Below are 20,191 nucleotides of genomic sequence, written 5' to 3'. Positions count from 1 at the left end.
AGATGCGAGATTTTTATTTTTGTAATTAAAAAATTTAATTTCTTGATATTTTAATGTTACAAGTACAAATTTTAAACAAATATTGAATATATGAATCCGTGTCTGTGTCGACGTGTCCGAATATGACTGCTCGTGTTGCTAAGGACACACCATCAAAATCGCGTGTCCATGTGAGAAAGACGGAAAACCCCAAAAGCTTTGAGGACGTAACACCACCACCAAGATAAATGGAGACGGGGCGCTTTGGCGATTAAGGTCCCCAACTGCACCCACCGACCAAGAAGTTGTGTGGGTTACTCTAAAGAAGTGGCGACAAAGCCTAGCATAGCCCAAAGCCCACCCAGCCCAAGCAGGGCCATGGTGCCATCTATATAAGCACCATCCCTCTAGTTTCCAACCCCACTTGTTCCCTTCTCTGCTACTCGGAAGAAAAAAGGGGTCCAAAAAACCCCAATTTCCACACTTTCTCTTTTTCAATTTCATCCTTTTCCTCTGACAAATCTGCGAAATTTCCCATTTTTCATCTAAATCTAGGGGTTCTTTCCGGTCACCCATTCTTCTGATCGAGCGAAACCGGGGAATTAGGCGTGGATGGATTTGGGGTAATCGGGACGATCGGTGTCTCGATTACGGCGGCCTGATTCTTGGTGGTCGGGCGATTTTGTATGGAAACGCGGAGACGGAAGCGGGCGGAGGCCTCCTCAGCAGCGTCCTCTCACCCCTCCTCGTCGTCGTCGGTGCCCGTCCTCCGCTCGTCCAAGCGCTCCCGCCTCTCTGCCGCCGCCGTTGCCTCGCCACCCACCACTCGCTCCCGCCAGAATTCCCGCTCCCACGACGCGCCCATGGACTCCTCCAACACCGAATCATCTGCGTCTGCATCTGCCGCCTCCCGACGCCGCCACCACCACCCGAGGCAGCCTTCGGGCGGCGACCGTGACAAGGATTCTGCCGATAAGGGCAAGGAGAAGGAGACGGAGCCCCGGAACCTAGGGCTCGGAGTCGATTCAGCTGGAGGGGATGACGATGATGGCGACGGCGTCAGCATCTTGCATCAGAACCTGACTTCTGCGAGCAGCGCGCTTCAGGGGCTTCTGAGGAAGCTGGGCGCCGGGCTCGACGACCTCCTCCCCTCCTCGGCCCCGTCATCGTCGCAGCAGAGTGGGAGGTTGAAGAAGATCCTTTCAGGGTTGAGAGCCGATGGCGAGGAAGGGCGGCAGGTCGAGGCCTTGACGCAACTCTGCGAGATACTGTCGATCGGGACGGAGGAGTCGCTGAGCTCGTTCTCTGTGGACTCTTTCGTGCCCGTTCTCGTCGGACTGCTCAACCATGAGAGCAACGCCGATATTATGCTCCTTGCTGCTCGCGCATTGACGCATCTCTGCGACGTTCTGCCATCCTCGTGTGCTGCTGTTGTTCATTATGGCGCTGTTTCGTGCTTCTGCGCCCGGTTGCTCACCATTGAGTACATGGATTTAGCGGAACAGGTTCGTTTCATTTCTTTTGCTTAATTATCTATCTGTTTCGAAGTTTTCATGTGTGATTGAAATATTGATGTGGTTAGATGTTCTCTGATATTGGGTTCTCAAGAATTGGGGTGTTCAATTTTATAATTTATACACGTTAGGCTTCATTTTAGGGTTGAAATTTGGTTCGTTTCTGTGATTAGAGTTATGAACATTAGATCGATGTTGTTAGATTGGATTAGAACTTATATGATTTTGGAACAATTTGAGCAATTGCTTATGTTCTATGCATGTTTGTGAACATGCCTTTTGAGTCTGGGAACTTTTGGTTGTGTGGGTGTGCAGTCCCTGCAAGCCTTGGAGAAGATTTCACATGAGCATCCAACAGCCTGTTTGCGTGCCGGGGCGCTAATGGCTGTGTTATCTTATCTTGACTTCTTCTCAACCGGGGTTCAGGTATTCTTTGTTTCATCATTTTTGACAGTTATGCGCTATCCATTCTTGCAAACTCGTATTTTCTGCAACAAATAAGAAACATGTGTGTTTTTCTTCTCCAGTTACCATGATTCTGCTTCTCTCAAAAGTTGTAATTTTCTATCACCTTGTAGTCTGATAATTTGAATGTTGTTCCAGTCAGTTATTTCCTGTTTTTTTGTTCTAATGGGCTTTCTTTTGTTGATCCAGAGAGTCGCATTATCTACTGCTGCAAACATGTGCAAGAAACTTCCATCTGATGCAGCTGACTTTGTTATGGAAGCTGTGCCGTTGCTTACAAATCTTCTTCACTATCATGATTCAAAGGTTGATCACCTTCATGGCATCATGTTCCTTAGTAGTTATAGAATATTGAATGTGCATTTCATCTGTTATCACTCTAGTGTAGTCATCTTAGTTTCTTGTTATTGCAACTTTATGTTACTGCTTGTTGGATCTGGAGGACATAATGAGCTCTGTTGGATAACAGGCTATCATATTTTTCAGGTATTAGATCATGCTTCTGTTTGCTTGACCCGTATTGCGGAGTCATTTGCATCATCTCCTGACAAGCTGGATGCGCTTTGCAATCATGGGTTGGTCGCACAAGCTGCTGGTCTTATTTCTGTTAGTAATTCAGGAGGTGGTCAGGCATCCCTTAGCACACCGACATACACGGTAGATGAACCTCTCTTCATTTTTGTTATGCTTATTTTCCAGCCTTCTATGGATCACCTGAACAGTTTTTATTTTTTTGTTTTATTTTATTTATCTTTTTTCCCTACAGGGTTTGATACGACTGCTCTCAACATGTGCAAGTGGCTCCTCTCTTGCTGCCAAAACCCTTTTGCTTCTTGGGATAAGTGGCACTCTCAAGGATATACTCTCTGGTTGTGGTTTGGTTGCCAGCATGGTTGTGTCACCTGCTTTGACTAGGCCCCCTGAACAGGTTTACTTATGATCTCCTGGTTCATTTATTAGTACTAACTTATTCCTATTTGTCTTTAATCCATTAGCATGCAGAATGAGAGACATTAACACACATAAATATTAACAAAGAACACTTATCAAACCATGGAACAGTTATTGTCCTTGACAGTGAAATGTTGCTTTTATTTTGTTGGCTGACTGTAGTGTATTCTACCAAGATTACTACATGTATTTGTCAACTTTTTGTTGATGCAGCTTGAGTATTTTAAAGTTATGGTTCTAGCAATGGTCTTGGTTAGGATTCAGGAAAACAGATTCGTTAATAAAAATATGTATGAAGACTTGCTGCATATATGTCAGCATGCCTCTCCCACTCCTATCCTCCTCCCTTCTTGTAGTGTCACAGAGATGTTGGCTATAATACCTAACGTAGTAGCTAATTGATAGTTTGGTACTTTCATGTGAGAACTGTGTGATGCCCCTCTCTCTCTCTCTCACAAAGTAGTTCAGTTGATTTTGATTAAGTGGTTGCTGGTTGTGTCAACCAACTGAGCATTGATTAGGTTGCTCCTTAGATTGGTTTTGACAACATAGTTTATAATGGACACCTTGAGCACTAGAAGACCTGACACTTTGAGCACTGGAAGACTTATCTTTGAAGATACTGGGACTTATTGATTTTGCTTTGTTTCATTAATCAGATCTTTGAGATTGTGAACCTTGCCAATGAGCTTCTTGCACCACTGCCGCAAGGGACAATTTCTCTTCCGAACAGCTCCAATTTTTTGGGGAGAGGATTGATTGCCGGAAAAAGATCCTTTTCTGGCAACACTGGGAAGCAAGAAGATGCTAATGGAGCCTCCTCTGAGGCTTCTGCAAGGGAGGCACTATTTCATGATCAACCTGAACTGCTACAACAGTTTGGAATGGATCTACTTCCTGTTTTAGTACAGGTTTGTGCTCTTAATGCTTTCATTCAGCCCCTGAAATCTATTTCTGCAAGGGTTCATGGTTAGACCTTCACATCTTAATGTGTTTTTATTTGTATGCGTGCTCAGGTTTATGGGTCCAGTGTGAATAGCCCGGTTCGCCACAAATGCCTCTCTGTTATTAGCAAGTTGATGTATTTCAGTACAGCTAATATGATACAATCATTATTGACAGTGACAAATATTTCTAGGTAAGCTTTTGCTGTCCTTCTGGTTGCTTACATGCATACTTGATTTACATGAGTTTTGGCCTTTTTTTTTGTCCTTAAGTTTCTTGGCAGGTGTGTTAGCATGGAAAGATCCTCAAGTCTTGATTCCAGCTCTTCAAATAGCTGAGATTCTGATGGAAAAACTTCCTGATACTTTTTCTAAGATGTTTGTGAGAGAAGGCGTTGTTCATGCTATAGATTCCCTTATTTCAATCAATAGTTCAGATGCAGTTTCTGCTCAAGCTTCACCTGCTGAAAAAGAGCAGGATGTCTTGCCTTCATCACGTTCTCGCCGTTACAGGCAACGTAGTGGTGGTTCAAACTCCGAAGCTAATGCTTCGGAAGAGTCAAAAGGTTCTGTCAACATTGGTTCACCTCCAACTACCATTGAGGTTCCATCTGCAAATTCTAGCCTTCGTGCAACAGTCAGTGCATCTGCAAAATCATTCAAGGATAAGTTCTTCCCTGCCAATCCTGGGGCAACCGATGTTGCAGTGACAGATGATCTGTTGAAATTGAAAAATCTTTGTTCGAAATTAAATGCCAGTGCCTTAGATTTTAAGACTAAAGCTAAGGGAAAGTCAAAAGCTTATGGCCACATTTTAACTGACTTATCTGCCGATACTGAAGAGCACCTAATGGGTGTTATATCTGAACTGTTGGCAGAACTGAGCAAAGGTGATGGGGTATCAACATTTGAGTTTATTGGAAGTGGGGTTGTTGCAGCACTGTTAAATTTCTTTTCTTGTGGAACATTCTCAAAAGATAATGTCTCAGAAGCCAACCTAAGCAAGCTTAGCCAGCAGGCTTTGAAAAGGTTCAGGCTGTTTATTGCAGTTGCGTTGCCTTCTGCATTTAAGGCAAATGGTGAGGCTCCCATGACTGTTTTAGTTCGAAAGCTGCAAAATGCTTTAACTTCATTGGAGCGTTTTCCTGTCATACTTAGCCACTCATCCCGGTCTTCAAGTGGAAGTGCACGTCTTTCCTCAGGGTTAAGTGCACTGTCTCAGCCATTTAAGTTACGGCTCTGTCGAGCACAAGGTGAAAAGACTCTACGTGATTATTCTTCAAATATTGTGCTGATTGACCCTCTGGCCAGTTTGGCAGCTGTTGAAGAGTTTCTTTGGCCTAGAGTTCAGCGAAATGAGTCAGGACCGAAACCTTCTGTGCCTGTAGGGAATTCTGAACCTGCTGCATCACCTACCTCAGGTGGTGCATCTTCTCCATCTATATTTGCTCCTGCTGCATCAGGACGGCGCCATTCTACAAGATCTAGATCATCGGTTACAGTAGGCGATTCTGCCAAAAAGGAATCTCATGAAGGGCATGCAAGTTCATCCAAGGGAAAGGGTAAAGCTGTTCTTAAATCTTCCATTGATGAATCACAGGGTCCACAGACCCGGAATGCTGCACGGAGAAGGGCATCTTCAGAGAAAGATACACCACTAAAAGCTGCACATGGTGATTTTAGCTCAGAGGTAATCTGCTTATGACTATCTTGAGATAATGCAGAATTTGTTTCCAGAGCATTTTGTTGGATATGGTGTTGCTGTTAATTGGTTGAATCGTTTGAATGAGCTTATACTCACTTATTATATTTCTTTTTCTAGCCACTTTGACTGAGTAGTGGCCACCATTTTTTTAGGAATTTGTTCTAGTATTTCTGTTGTGAAGTTCCAAGATTTAATTTTGTTCAACCTTTTCTAAATTGAAAACTCTATAATGAGAAAATTTAAAAGCGAGAAAATAGCAATAACCTTAGTGTTTTATGAGGAAAAGTTTTTTCACGAATTGTTCTTTCTTTTTAATGAGCCAACTAAGTATCATTGTTGGTGTAAGCTGCCATTATGAATCATGCAGCTCTCAGTTTTACTTTTAAGTTTTTATTAGAATTTTCATTTTACTTGGCTGCTTCTCTTTTTAAGAGTAGTTTCTAGCTTTCAAGTTCCTGCTTGGAAGCTGGATTGTTACACATATAGCCTCCTTTCTCATGGCTTTTGAGTATATTTCAGTCACAATATATTAATTATAATAGCAAATCTTTGTTTCTTGGGAATTAGAAATTTGGTTTTCCTTGGAAATAGAAGAAAAACAATGAAAAGGGAATTACATAAACTTGAGAACAAATTGAGAAGTATATGTTGAGTATCTAAGTATGAAATAACAGGTTTGAGCTATGAACTTAGAACCATGAATTTGTGAAGTGCTATCAAGTATGCAATATTTAAGTATAGCTAAAGGGTATGAAATCTGAACCATGAACCATGAGTGTAAACTATATGAACAGATCACATGTAAAAAAAGTATTGTATTAGAATTACTAAGTGGCAGGTGATGTCGACATCTGTTGTAGAAGTGCTAATGGCAACTATGTGGTGCCTACTGAACCATGCAAGTTAATAATTAGACAAAAGAAAATTTGATCATTCAATAAGTCAAGGATTTTACACCTACCATATCCTTTCAGAATAACAATATCATTGACTCTCATATAGCTGGCCCTTGAAAAACATGCCTGTTAACTTTGACTGACCATGCATTCTTATCTTTCCTCTATCTGATCAAATGTGTCAATTGGTCAATTAGTTGGTTTTACTTTGACTGTCCATTTCAATTTCCCTCAATTGTTTTTTTCCTTTTAAAGTGAAATTTTGACCAATTTAATCTATAAGATTGAATGTTCTTCATGTCCATATTTTTTCACAGCATTTATTTTTTCTTCTTGGTGTTATCTGCTTAAAATTTCTTCTATTTTTCCGTCACAAGCTGAAGTGCTAAATACTTGTCATAGTAGTTTTGGTTACTTTTGCCGGCTGGAATTGCTCCCTTGGCATTTCCCACTGTGGGCTTAGAGATCCCATTTAGATAACTCTCAAAAATCCATTTGTGCTAAATTAATTTTGTGAATCAATTTACTAAAATCAAAACCTTAGGAACTATTTAAGTATATGAATGATTAAAATGATGTTTGGATGAGAATTTACTTTTCAAACCTTGTCGTACAATTTTTAATTGGATACCACTATGTTAGTCATCAAATATGTTTATGATATGATCACAGTCTTATGATCATCATTAATTGGTTAACTATCAAGAACATAAAAATTGCATCATCATCATGAACATAATCATTTTTATATCAACATAATTGTTATCATCATTAGTCACCATCTACTTTTTATTCATCATTAACACCATCTCCATCATTGTCATGATGATGAATGACAATGATCATCATCAACGTCATTCTTAACCACTATATCAAACCACCAACACTAAAAATGCATGATTATTAATCATCAATCATCAATCATCAATGTCACTCCCTCCTACCACATCACCATGATTCCATGATATTCACCATCATTAACAAGTCCACCACCATCACCATTGTCATCTCTCTCTCTCTCCCTATATATATATATAAAAGTTAAATTTTGCTACAATCGTTTGTAACTTAGAAAACTCCATTTATTTGTGGGTCCAAACAACCCCATGGATGTGATCTAAATTCTGTTTTTAGTTAAAAACTGGCTTTTGAATTGCTGAATCTGACCAGTGTACAGTTTTTGCTGGTGATGAGAAAATCAATGGTTGTAAATGCACTGATTTTTCTTTACTCCGAAAAATATGATTTTTCATTGAAAAAACTTGATCCAGTGGTCGTTTCCCACTACATTGACCATGCTGAACACATCTACAGGGTTAGATTGAATAAAACCAACATGCATAGATTTCTACTAGATTGTACCTACAATGGACTGTGTTAAATATATACCCTGTGTATATATGTATGTATGTATTCTGGCAACAAGTGGGATGCCTCTGCTTCCAGTTTTCCTTTATTATCTGGTGCTTTTCTGGCAATGGCAGGGGGCTTTTCTACGTTAATTGTTCCTTTCATTTGTCAGTGTCTATCCACCAACAGGCGGGGTGGAAATTGCAGAATATGTATATGACAGGGCCCTTTTCCAGACAATCCAGGGCTGAAAAATGTCCAGAAAAGCAAAGATTGAGCCCCTTGTTGCCTTCAGTTGTCCAGTGATTTCTGTTCATTGGACTACCAGATATTGGCGGAGAAGGACAATGCAGTACCTTTCCTTTATTTTCTGGTTGGTCCATGGCCAGGTGATGCCTGAAAATTCAAGGGGGAAAATGGTGAGTTGTGGGTGGTGAGACCGGAGAAGGATGAAGACGAGTGGGAGAGAGATAGCAAACGTGATTTAGAGAAAGTGACTTTTACAAAAGTGGTTATTTCTCATTATTGTTAACTTCCATAATATTTTTAATTTCTTTTTTCCTTTTTAACCACATTGACAGCTAAACACATCCATGAAATGGTTTTTAAAAATGTCCAACTAAAATTGTGGGTATTATCCAAAGTTCCAAACAACCCTTTAAAATGGAAAGTGCATATAATAGGTTGTACGCATCATATTGTAACCCGTATTAGTAGGGCCCAAAATAAGATACGTATCGTAAAAAAATATAAAATTTGAAAAAAAAAGCATAAAAATCTGAAAAAATTCTAAAAATTCATAACACACAAAACAATGATGAAATGCACAAAATGCAACCATAAAATCACATGTGAAACATTTGTGTCTCTATGAGGTGCATAACACATCATCAATCATCAAATCTCACAAGAACAATGCATAGTAATATATTCAATTAAGAACATGTCACAAGATTCATCAAAAAGCAAAAAAAAAAACCAAGTTTATGAATCCTAACAGTTATAAATTACAATACATAACAAAATTTTTAAAAAGTATACCATCAATCATCATCATCATCTTCTTGTTCATCTTCTCCTCCTTCAACATTCAAATCATCTCCAATATACGTGAGGTCTTCGTCATCTACGTCTTGAGCTCGCTCTACATTTATCTATTGAATGTCCTCTTCATTCGGGTGGTTTGCTTCTTCTTGAATCCATTCATCCAATACATCAAAGTTCTCTAAATTGATGGGATCAAACTGTTTTTTATGCCTCTTTGATGGCAACTTTTCCATTTGACTGAAATGATAACATGAAAATTAGTTGAGTTTTGTATGCATAAAAAAACATTAAATAACACATGAATATTCCAAATAAACTTTATAAATTTAAAATTACTTTTGCCTTAGTTATAGGTTGTAGCGAACGTACATGAGGTCATTGAGCCTTTTGTGCTCTAATCTTCTTCACTTTGTATGAATCATTGCATTGCATGTTTGACTTAGGATACAAATAGCAAAAGCTTTTAAGTTTGAAACATCACTTTCAAACCTAGTTTACCACATGTCTGAAAAAAAACAAGAAAATGAGAAATCAAGAAGGCAATAACTTATACAAACCATACAATCATACAAAAGATCATAACAAAATAACAATATGAAATTAAAACTGAAATAGACAAATAAATTACCTGGGCGCATCGTGATACGATTTTGCACAACCTGTTGCAGGTATCTCCATATCATACAATGCATTGTCGTAAATTTTCATTTCCTTATAAATATGATCTTCAATGCCGTAATCAGGGTTCAACCTTTCAATGCAATCCAAGAGACCCTTGTTGACTTTCCTATTCATCTTAAATGTAAGGGAATATCTAATACTCTGCAACATGAAGAGGTTGATGAAGTTGCTCAGTCCACCTATGGTCCTTGATGTTTCATATATGCAAATACAATTTTTTTTCATTTAAATTATCTCTCATGACCTCTTTTGCTTTATCCATGACATGATAGAGATAACTCATAGCTGGTTTGTTTTCGATGTCAACAAATTGAAGCACCTTCACCAAAGATATACTTATTCTCAACAACTTAACACATGAATCCTAAAATTCACTTTTAAATACAAAATTTACAAATTTTCTTGTTTTTTTTTTTATAAAATGGAGATATGCATTCCACTTATATGAAAACATCTTTTTAAGTGCACTTATATTCTTTACAAGACTTTGCACAACAACTGTGTTGGGGATTAACTTTGCACAATTAGTATATGTATTAAATTTAAAACCCATGCACGATTATAAATAAATTTTGTAATTTCTTGGCAACATTCAACTGTATGTCGCCAATGTCTTCAAGCATGTGGTCTATGCAATGGATAGCACACGGGGTTAAAAAAACCCATAATTTTCTGGTAGTTCATTACTTGTTGCCCTATAATACGCTGTATTATGAGTAATGAACTGTACAATGTTTTGAGGTTGAACCTCTTTCACAACTTGGTTAAAAACCATCAGTATTTTGATGTTGAACCTCTTCCACAACTTGGTTAAAAACCCTCAACAATACATCTACTGTCTTGGGTGTATTAGACAAATCAATTGATTTTAAAAACATGGTTCTTTTGGGGCAATAGATAAAAAAATTTATTAAATTTCTCGACTTTCTGTTTGTCCACCCATCCGCCATAACGCTATACCCAGTCTCTCTTTATGACTGCCTCATCTCATCATTGTAGGCCTTCACTTCATTTACGCTAGCATCTAAAATCTTTCCTCTAAAAGCATGATAGAAATATTCTTTTATTCAGGCCTAATATTGGTTATGACATCTGCCATTATGCTTGAAAATGAAATGAATTTGCTGCATTGAAAGGAATACAGACATTATAAAGCCATCTTCCAACCGTGAGATTCACTTGCTCGACTAAATACTGAGAAGTCATAGCAGTACGAATATTGGGCTGCGTCCCTGGGGCAGTTCTAGGAGGGAAAAAACTCTTAATAGAGCCTCTAGCTCTACCTCCTCTCGAAGAACTCCCTCCTCCTCTTCTTTTGGTGCCCGCATCTTTACTACTGGTACCACCAACTACATCCTTCTCATTTGCTACAAAACTTTCTACTTTTGATGCTATGCTAGGATTAGAAGAAGGGAGCTCTTCTTTGTTTTTGCTCCATTCATCTATCTTTATTATTATTTTTTTCTTTCAAGTAGCTACTAATTGTTGGCATTGTCATTTCATGGCATTCAAAAAATTCCTTGACATACATGGGGCAACATTCTATCGTGTCCTGGCTAAATGATGCTTCAATCGAGAGATATCACCCGAAAAACTATATGACAATTGTTGCACTTAATTTTTAATCATTTTTCACTTATTACACGAGTGTCCCATTGCCATGCGGGATCATTTGAAGCCATCTTCTTTCAAAATAACTTAATAAAAACAAGAAATAAGATTTTTTTTTTACCTTAACCCACTTTTTTCGGTGAAAAATGGTGGAAATGCACTCTTACTTGACGAAATCACGAAAGCCCTCTTTCCGGCGCAAAGATCGGCCCCTAAAACGGTCTCACGATTCCTAGGGTGCGTGGGAAGCTCTCTAGTGTGTTTTGTACAAATGAGGGTTCAGCCCTCAAAAACCTTTTAAAAGTAAAAAAAACTTAAAATTTTGGGTTTGCCCTTTTTAAAGGCCATGGGTACCATATCGTATGATACGGCCTCGTATCATACGATACACGTGCAATACACACCCGTATCGAGATATGGTCATGTATCATATGGTTCCCTTGCATCGATAGGATATGTATTGTAGCGTATCATACAATGCGCTATGTTACAAACAACATTGGCATATATTGAATATTATCATGTAATTGCAATGAACTTTACTAGATAATAGTCCCAAACTATGTCACACAGGTGCAGGTGCGGATGCGGCGATGTGGCACTTTAAAAAAACTTGGGTGCGGGGGTGCGGGGAGGGTATATATATAAATATAAATTTTAACAGTTTTAAGTTAACATTGCGCGTATGTGTGTGCATTTATGTATTTATATATATATAATATTAGATAAAAATGGACTTGATTAGGGTTAACTGAATCTACTTTTGGATAAAAATGGACCTTAATGTAGTTAACTTCACCTAACACAAAGGAAGCTGTGTCCAAGCGTCACACCTGCCTGGGTGCAGGTGCGATGCGGTGTCCTGTTAGAAGAGTCCGTGTTACATAGGTCCCAAATGCTGCATAACAAATAAGCATGGAAGTCTTACTTCTTAAGAAAGATTGTTATCCCTAATTCTGCTGCTATCAACAACACATAACAAACAAGCTTCTCTACTATCGTTTGTATCAATACAAAGATATACATGTTATTCTGACTGTTGTATTAAGGAAGCCCTTGATAGGTTTCAACTTTCAACTCATGTTGAGTCATCATCATGGTGTTTACAAATGTCTATGTTGTAGATAGATTGTTCACATGTCTTTGATAGCCATGTGCCATATGACATTATATTCTCTATGTTATGCAGGATGATGAGTTGGATATTTCACCTGTTGAGATTGATGATGCTTTGGTCATTGAAGATGATGATATCTCAGACGACGAAGATGATGACCATGATGAGGTAGTCAATCTGATTTTAATATCTTGTATCTGTGTTTATTGCTCTTCTTGGACCTTCTGTGAAATGATAATTTCTGCAAGCTTTAATCATGAACGTGCTCTCTACTTTTTCCCCTATTCAGACATCGGGCTACTGACATGGATGAGTTATTTGTCTATGCTTTTACTTGATGCCTTGAGTACTATTGTTTGAAGTTAGCAACTGTATCCCAATTACCTGACTCACTTTCAATACCCATAGTATTTTTACATGGTGTTCTTAGTCCTCTGGCAAGTTGCTAGCTTATCTTTGAAGCAGCTGTCTCAATCTGGGGCTAGTTTGTTTCTGTCTAATTTTTGTTGAAACAAGTTTGTCAGACTATTCATCTGATGTGTTACTATGTTTCATTCTTCAACAGGTGCTAGGTGATGATTCGGTTTCTGTCCGTGTATCAGACAAGGTACATGACGTGAAACTGGGAGATACACCTGAGGATACCACAGTTCCGCCCACATTGACTGACACCCAGGGTCATCCGTTATCTTGTTCTAGCAACAGAAGTGTATCTGTCAGAGGAACAGAATCTAATGAGTTTAGGAGCGGGAGCCCTTTTGGCTCTAAGGGGGCAATGTCTTTTGCTGCTGCAGCCATGGCTGGCCTTGCCTCAGCTAGCGGTAGAGGTGGCATCAGGGCGAGCAGAGACCGTCGTGGATTTCCTATAATTGGCAGTTCAAATGATCCTCCAAAACTGATTTTTTCTGTTGGTGGTAAACAGCTTATCAGACATCTGACTATATATCAAGCCATCCAGCGCCAACTTGTGTTGGATGAAGATGATGATGAAAGGTTTAATAGGTCTGATCTTCTACCTACCGATGGACAGAGGCTGTGGTATGATATATACACTATCACATATCAAAGGGCTGACACTCAAGTTGAGAGGACTTCAGCAGGAGCTCCTGCTTCTACTTCACAATCAAAGTTCAGTAGAGCTGGTTCTGCCTTTAATGCAAGTGCTGATACTTCACGGCAACATAAATCACTTCTTGATAGCATTTTGCAAGGTGAACTTCCATGTGATATGGAGAAATCTAATCCCACATACGGCATTTTGTCATTACTTCGTGTCTTGGAGGGTCTAAATCAGCTTGCTGCTCGCTTGAGGGTTCAAGCAGTGACTGATGCCTTTGCTGAAGGGAAGATTTCCAACTTGGATGAGCTTTCTGTAACTGGTGTCAAAGTTCCCACAGAGGAATTCATTAATAGCAAGCTAACTCCAAAATTGGCTCGGCAAATTCAGGATCCTCTGGCTCTGTGCAGTGGAAGTCTCCCTTCTTGGTGCTACCAGTTGACTAAAGCATGCCCCTTCTTGTTTCCTTTTGAGACTAGGAGGCAATACTTTTATTCAACTGCATTTGGGTTGTCCCGTGCACTTAATCGGCTTCAGCAACAGCAGAGTGCTGACAATCATGGTTCAAGTAATGAAAGAGAAGTACGTGTCGGCAGGTTGCAGCGACAGAAAGTCCGTGTGTCTCGTAACCGCATCTTGGATTCAGCAACAAAGGTTATGGAAATGTACTCTAGCCAGAAGGCTGTTCTTGAAGTGGAATATTTTGGTGAAGTTGGTACCGGATTGGGTCCAACTCTGGAATTTTATACTCTTCTTAGTTATGACTTGCAAAAGGTTGGGCTAGGGATGTGGAGGTCTAATTCTTCATCAGATAAATCTGAAATGGATATCGACAACGATGACAAAGTTGTTGAGAAAGTAGATCAAGTTTCTGATGAAAAGAAACTTGGGCGAGATTCTGCTACTGGGACAACGGAACTTATACATGCTCCTCTTGGGTTGTTTCCTCGGCCATGGCCTCCCAGTTCAGATGCTTCTGATGGCAGCCAATATTCGAAAGTTATAGAGTATTTCTGCCTAGTTGGAAGGGTCATGGCTAAGGCTTTACAAGATGGGCGTCTCTTGGACCTGCCACTCTCAACTGCTTTTTATAAGCTTGTTTTGGGTCAAGTAAGCTAGCTATTTGGATAATGTTAAGTTTATGAAAACATAGTTTTGCATCTTTTCATTTTGCCCTGAAAGCAATTGGTAATTACTGTAAAATGTAACATATTCTGATTGGCTGCAGGAGCTTGATTTGCATGATATTCTTTCTATTGACGCTGAATTGGGAAAGATTTTGCAAGAAATGCAAGCTCTTGTTCGCAGAAAACAATATCTGGAATCATTGCCTGGTGATAATCAGAAGGCAATTTCTGACTTGTGCTTCCGTGGTGCTCTAATGGAAGATCTCTGTCTCGATTTTACCCTGCCTGGTTACTCCGAGTATGTGTTAAAAGGAGGAGGAGAAAAGACAATGGTATGCTATTTGTTTTGACCTTTTCTTTTGCCATGTGTTTCAGCAGTTTTGGGAGGAATTCTTTCTAGATTCTATAAAACTGTCCCTGTGATGCAGGTTGACATTAATAATTTGGAGGAATATATTTTGTTGGTGGTTGATGCAACTGTGAAAACAGGAATCATGCGGCAAATGGAAGCATTTAGAGCTGGCTTCAATAAGGTGAGAGCTAATCTGCTTTCTCAATTTCCTCTGTATTTCTTCAAATTTCAAAAACACTATTCTTTGTGATCATCTCTAAGTTGTTAATTATTGTTTGAGATACTGAGCGGTATGGTATTGCACTTGGATTCACATCGGATTTTCTCTGTTTCTTCCCAAATGGACTGTGTATCAAGTCATGTTCAAAACGTTGTTAGTGGCATATTACTCTGCATCTTCTAGTGTCCATCAATTTCCAAGAAATTGAAACCAGTGATTCTAAGCCAAAGCCTTGAAACATGGGAGGATAAATAATTGTTAGATGAAACATTTTAGGGAAACTTGGGCATGCATGAATTTTTTCATTAATCTGACATCTTATTTCCAATCTCTACTTTGTCTGATAAGCTGCACCATCACTTTTTCATGCATTATGTACAACAATTCTATAACTAGTGCAACTAAGTATGGGTATATGTCACAACCTTTGGAAGACACATGGGTTATTTACAAAAACATACCCAGTTTTTATTTTTCATGATTCAGACTCATACCTAAAAGAATTGGTATTTCAAATGATACTCATTTTCATATTTAACCATTTAAATGCATATCTGTGGTAACTAACTTTTTCCACTATGATTAATGATCAATAAATTCCAAATAATACCAGTTTTACTCATTAAAATTTTCCTGTCAACCCATTTTATCCTCATTAATATCTCATTTTCTTTCTTCATTTACCACAACACTCTCTTAGTGCAAACACAATACGGTTTTTGATGTTTAGGGAGTGAATCAAAATTCAAATACAGTATTTGGATCTCCTTAGGATGTTGCAATATTGGGTAGGGATGCAAATGGGTTAGAGTATTATTAGATCCGGGTGACACATATCCAAAAATTGGAACAAATGTGGTTGGGTTTAGCCACACTTGTGTTAGGGTCAAGTAACTATGTTTTGGACTAGGTCCAGAATCCATATTGCCACCTAACCTGTTATACCTGTTCCACATGAAAATCACTATAATTTGACCTGTTTTTCAGCAGAGTCAGTGCCACAATTGGATCTGAAATTTTACTACAATATTCTTTCCAAATCTGGATTTAGAACCAGATCCACTTTGAAATCTGATCTTGCGTCAAGCCAAGCTTAAAGTCTAGAGTGTGTCTATTAGATTTATATCTTGGTGAATCGTTTTAGTGAACAAATTGATATTCAACTTTGGTTTTATATGTGGGATAGGCATGCAAAATTCAAGAGGATGTTATGTGCATAATTTTTAGGTGGTTGTGCATCCCATAACTGCCATTACTCTTTTGATCTTCGTTGTGGGATATGGAGGTGATTACACGGTTGTAGTAGTTGGAAAGAAAAAGAAAGAGAAAAAGACAAAGGTGATGGGAGAAACAGGGAAAGAGTGGTTAAAGGTGAAATCGGCTATTGTCAATAGTGACAAGGGTCAAATGAAGATTTAGAGGTGAGAATATGAACGATCTCCATAAAATCTAACCACGAGTATGGTTTTGGTTGATGATAGAATAAATGGTCTCCTTAAAAACTAACCACAAGTATGGTTTTGGTTGACCATAGAATAAATGGAGTATACATTTGAATTGCCCCTTTTTTTTAGGTATGAACTTGAATAATGAAAGAAAAACTAGGTATGTTTTTGTAAATAATCCAGAACACAATAAAATTTCTATATGCGGTTCTTCATTTGTTTGATCTCTGCATTTTGGACGATCTCGATAACTCGTTTAGATGCTTCCTCCTTAATGTTCTCAAGTTAGCTGACCTAGGTTCCTGTCATAGTGCTTCTAGGTGGATAAAAGCTATGTGCTCATTTTCCTCATTAATTTTTTACATAAATCGTGGGGAGCATCATACAATAAAAAATATGGAGGCTAGTGGCATACGGTGAACTGTTTTGCCATTCGAATAGCCATCCTGGATTTAATCTCTCTCATGAACACCCTCTCTTATTTATAAATGAAGGTTGGTGCCAACCTTGTATTCGTGTGCCTATCCTTTTGCGTTAAGGTAACAGCATTACTGGAGTATCCCTCATCATTAGGGGGACTTGGATACTCAAGTCAGGTGGGCATTGGCCCGGCCCGATAATGAACCATGCCGAAATGTTGGGAAAATCCTGGCCCACGGCCCACCCGTTAGGCCCATGGGCATAATCGTGCAGGGCTGGATCATGTATATATATATATATATATATATATATATATATATATATATATATATATATATATATATATATATATATATATATATATATATATATATATATATAGGGCTGCCCGTATATATAGCCAGGTGGCCTGGGCCAGGCCAAAAACCCAATTCGGCTGAGCTTGGGACCAGCCCGCTGGCCGCCCGGCCCAATGTCCACCCCCTACTCTAGTGTTTGGGCTGATTAATTGCCAGAGGAATTGAGCTGGTCCAAGTACTTGGGCTAAATTCACCCGGGGAATAAACTCTAATCAGTTTAGAAATGTTTACTTGAATTTCTTTTTTAAGTTAAATCTTGCCTACAGTTGCACACACACACACACACACTTGTGCATATATAGTTATATACACAGGTATCATGAAATTGTCAGGATTTCGTGGTGACATTTTTGAGAAATTAATTTATTTTATTTGAAATTCTTTAGAGTCTCTATCCTTATTTGATCAGAGATCCTGAAGGAAAACAAATTCATATACATATCTATATATAGTTTCTCACAATTTTATACTACCGAGAAGTTTTAGAATGGCATATGACGGTTTATGCATTAATTGTGAATACTACGAGCACTTTATAAAGAAATCATGTTAAAAGACATTGTGCATTTCCAAAGTGCAACTAATAAATGTATCGTTTTTCTGTTTCAAAATTTACAAAAGTACTCGTGATATATTGACAGTCAATGCATCACATCACTGCCATTTTAAAAATTTGCAGGGATATACGGCTGCGCACATACATATTCATATATATAAAATACAACATTTTGTCCCTAATTAAGACTGTAGAACTGGCGAAAGTGGAGTTCTGTATTGTGCTAAAATATACAATAGGTTGAATAACTTGCACGGAGACATACATACGTCTAACACATTCCGCCTTTCTATTGGGAACATGATTTTATACAATATGACCTCTATTTTTTGGTGTCTTCTCTCCAAGTTCACCTTTTCTAATCAATTGCAATTGGAGAATGTATCTGACTTCTTAACATGCCTATTAAGGTGTTTGATATAGCATCACTGCAAATATTTTCTTCCCACGAGCTGGACTGCCTACTTTGTGGCCGTCGGGAAATGTGGAAGGTAACACATTTCATACTGATGTTTCTTTGAATGCCCATTCTTGCTACCTGTTTTTAATTTGGACTGATCTTGTAAACATATTGCAGGCTGAAAATTTGGTTGATCACATCAAATTTGATCATGGATATACAGCCAAGAGTCCTGCAATCATCAATGTATTAAATTGTGTCTTAGTTTAAATTAAGTTGCCTTCTCATACTTCAGTATTGCTCTTAGAATTCAGTTTCTTGATTGATTATCCTGTCTTAGTTCCTTGAGATCATGGGAGAATTTACGCCAGAGCAACAACGTGCCTTCTGTCAGTTTGTGACTGGCGCACCTAGGCTTCCACCTGGTGGTCTGGCTGTTCTGAACCCAAAATTGACAATTGTGAGGAAGGTACAAACAAGGATTCATCTGCATCAAATTTTCACTTTTGTAGAGGAATTGCCTATATTGTTTTTTCCCTGGCTTGTTCTGATCCCTTTGCTCTCGTTCTTGTGATGTAGCATACATCAAATACAATAACTGCAGCATCAAATGGTACAACACCTGCTGAGTCAGCTGATGATGACTTGCCAAGTGTTATGACTTGTGCTAATTACCTTAAACTACCTCCCTACTCAACAAAGGTATGGCGATGCATGATCTTGTGTCTGTTTTCTGAGTGTTAATGCATATCTGATTCGGTCGATTCAAATCGAATCTGCCCTTTGTCAAAATGATACAGGGGTTAGCACAACCCTTTTAAAAAATTGGCAAATTGATTCAATTTCTTCCTCTTAAAATATATTTATAAAAATTAATATTAAATAAAAACAAGCTTTGAATCGACCCCATTTGGAAAGGATCCAATTTGATTAGATTGAGACCGATTGTATCCTTTTTTTCTAGCACAGATTCACTTAGTGAACCAATTTTAACATTGGTTTTCTGTGGTTATGCTTGCAGGAAATCATGTACCGGAAGCTGCTTTATGCAATCAGCGAAGGACAGGGATCGTTTGACTTGTCATGAGAGTGATACACTGGTGACTAGCCCCTTTTTATTATATATTTAAAATATTTCGGATTCTTTCGAATCATCTGTCCATTAGCAATGCTGATTTTGAAGATCAGATCAGGAAGCTGTTCTTCATTAAGTTTATGCTCTCGAGAAGAGATGATCCCTGAGTATTACCGGATACAGGAGTTTGAGGTAAATCTCTCTCTCTCTCTCTCTATATATATATATATACATACATACATATACCTTGAATTCCTTTTTAATAGATCTTTTGTGATTCACTTGTAGATATGCAGAATGATTGCTGATAGCTGCGGGTTGTCACGTGTTAAGCTTGCTGAGGATTGCCCAATATTATGCACGGCTGGAAAGGTTCCTTTCTGTGTTCTGAAAAGGCTGAACAGGGAGAAGGGTATTTTGGTCTTTTTTCAATAATAGAGTTTTTTTCCCCTTTAATGTGGTATTAATAATTTGAGCTCTTAATCATGATCTGATTCCTGTATCTAAGAAATTCCTATATCATTCCCAGTTGTATTTAATTTATTTCCAGTGGAAGAAAGGAAAAAAAGAAACCCAAGGATAGAAATCTTCTTCTAGGAGAGCACAGGGATGCAAAAGGATTTTGAAGACGAGCTGTTTGCCTTGGTTAATTCCTAGTACTTTTATTGATAACCACTGTTGTACATATGGAAAGAAGGCTAGATGGTTGTCTTTTGAAAGCTCTTATCTATTCTATGTTTGGTAATCTGGGATTGATCCAACAATCTTCCTTTTCCCCCTACCTTCAATGGGCTGGCACTGTGTTAATCTTGAACACTGAGACCCTTGTTAATTAGCTCTGATGTTTGTGAAGCATTGCACCTTAGCGATTGATTATGAGTCTTGTCTATGTTTAAGGCATGCCCTTCTTTTGTGTGTTG

At 38.5% G+C, this 20,191-nt stretch overlaps 2 protein-coding genes across 3 annotated transcripts in view; one reads left to right on the top strand and one right to left on the bottom strand.

Annotated features, from left to right (window-relative positions):
- Window positions 1-20,191, bottom strand: part of LOC149832810 (rac-like GTP-binding protein 6) — a 256,990-nt gene that overhangs the window by 60,362 nt on the left and 176,437 nt on the right. The gene's annotated exons all lie outside the window — the stretch shown is intronic.
- LOC149832815 (E3 ubiquitin-protein ligase UPL3-like) lies at window positions 533-20,145 on the top strand. 2 transcript variants are annotated; one of them, XM_090014725.1, is made up of 18 exons: window positions 533-1,484; window positions 1,809-1,919; window positions 2,148-2,264; window positions 2,445-2,615; window positions 2,725-2,886; window positions 3,569-3,820; window positions 3,926-4,047; window positions 4,127-5,543; window positions 12,333-12,428; window positions 12,826-14,427; window positions 14,546-14,776; window positions 14,873-14,977; window positions 18,207-18,287; window positions 18,374-18,442; window positions 18,537-18,665; window positions 18,776-18,898; window positions 19,218-19,463; window positions 19,560-20,145. In XM_090014725.1, exons 1-17 carry the CDS (start codon window positions 666-668, stop codon window positions 19,281-19,283), a joined length of 5,673 nt encoding a protein of 1,890 aa, XP_089870851.1. In that variant the 5' UTR covers window positions 533-665; the 3' UTR covers window positions 19,284-19,463; window positions 19,560-20,145. The 2 variants fall into 2 exon arrangements, with proteins under 2 accessions (XP_089870851.1, XP_089870852.1); XM_090014726.1 differs by lacking the exon at window positions 1,809-1,919.

The sequence above is a fragment of the Nuphar pumila genome, chromosome 7 (assembly GCF_984573655.1).
Source record: "Nuphar pumila chromosome 7, dmNupPumi1.hap1.1, whole genome shotgun sequence".
Classification (NCBI taxonomy): Eukaryota; Viridiplantae; Streptophyta; class Magnoliopsida; order Nymphaeales; family Nymphaeaceae; genus Nuphar; species Nuphar pumila.
The sequence above is the reverse complement of the archived record's forward strand: the minus strand, read 5'-3'. Positions and strand labels throughout refer to the sequence as shown.